This window comes from Etheostoma cragini, chromosome 9 (genome assembly GCF_013103735.1).
Source record: "Etheostoma cragini isolate CJK2018 chromosome 9, CSU_Ecrag_1.0, whole genome shotgun sequence".
NCBI lineage: Eukaryota > Metazoa > Chordata > Actinopteri > Perciformes > Percidae > Etheostoma > Etheostoma cragini.
The window spans coordinates 16,224,790-16,225,910 of NC_048415.1; the positions used below are offsets into that span (position 1 = coordinate 16,224,790).

General features: G+C 40.8%; 1 protein-coding gene across 5 annotated transcripts in view; it reads right to left on the bottom strand.

Annotated features, from left to right (window-relative positions):
- The window catches only part of LOC117951120 (transducin-like enhancer protein 1), a 43,118-nt gene that overhangs the window by 3,656 nt on the left and 38,341 nt on the right, over window positions 1-1,121 (bottom strand). For all 5 annotated transcript variants that reach the window (XM_034882668.1, XM_034882663.1, XM_034882664.1 and 2 more), the window contains exons 14-15: window positions 786-865; window positions 55-88 (exon numbers count right to left, since the gene is read on the bottom strand). In XM_034882668.1, coding sequence (XP_034738559.1) covers window positions 55-88; window positions 786-865 — 114 coding nt within the window. The remainder of the gene's footprint in view (window positions 1-54; window positions 89-785; window positions 866-1,121) is intronic.

Here is a 1,121-nt window from a genome sequence, read left to right on the forward strand (position 1 = left end):
GCGAGGGATTCCCGGGCCCAGCAGGGCGTCAGGGGGAAAGGGCACCGGCTGCATCTGGCCGTCTGCGCTCACATGGAACGAGTAGGCACTGCAGAGAAGAGACAGAGAAGGGATCTGTTGAATAACAGAGATTAAAAAGCTGCAGCAAAAACACTTTCTGATGGAACAAGTAGCAGGAGATGAGAGAGGGCAAACATTTTTATTATTATTTTGTCTTTGTTTCTAAAAGAGGACTTGGTTGAACTGTTCAACAAACAAGAATAACAAGTACATAAATTTGATGACAACATGATGAAACAATCACAGAACCTTTTTGTCTAGACATTTTTTCTCCTCAACCAAGCTCATCTACTTTAACATGTGATTTCTGCATTTCCAAGAAGTACTTTTAACAGACTAACACTAAGTGACTAAAACTTGACATTTATTAATGTCCGGACAACAGGAAAATACTATATTTAACTCCTTGAGTCGATTGAAGCTGCTCTGCAAAAATCACTGACGTCACTTCGTCTACATTGGCCATTTTTCTGCAGAAGCAAACACAAATATTCCAGACAAGTCACATTGATAACAAGCTTAAGTAATTCAAGGGTGGATAATTAGTTAAAAAAGGTCCTTGATGCATGAACACAGACTTAAAAGCGCAGTTTATTTAAATATTTTCCTCCTGACTTTTCCCTTGTCTTCTGGTGTTGTGATTGAAATTTAAGCAGAACCTCAGTGCAGTTAATGGTGAACAGGTGAAGATTTGAGTGATAACAGGCAAGGAGGAGGAAACTCACGGCTTTCCGGAGGCGGCTGACTGCAGGCTGGCAGGCAGCCCAGGGACCCTCATATGCGGATGTGGAGACTCATAGCCCACCTGGAGTAGAAAGAGATATGTGAAAAAAAAACTACAAACGATACCCATGTTAAAGGAGAGGAAAGAATAGGAGAGAAGAGTGTTGACTCATAAAAAAGTTAATACAGAGACTCAGATTAAAGATCAGAATAAAATGATCATATAAAAGTAAAGAGGGCCAAAGTCAAAGATTAGACACGATAAATGACAATGCAGCTCCTCTCCCTCTAAAACACTCTCACACACACACACACACACACACACACACACACACACA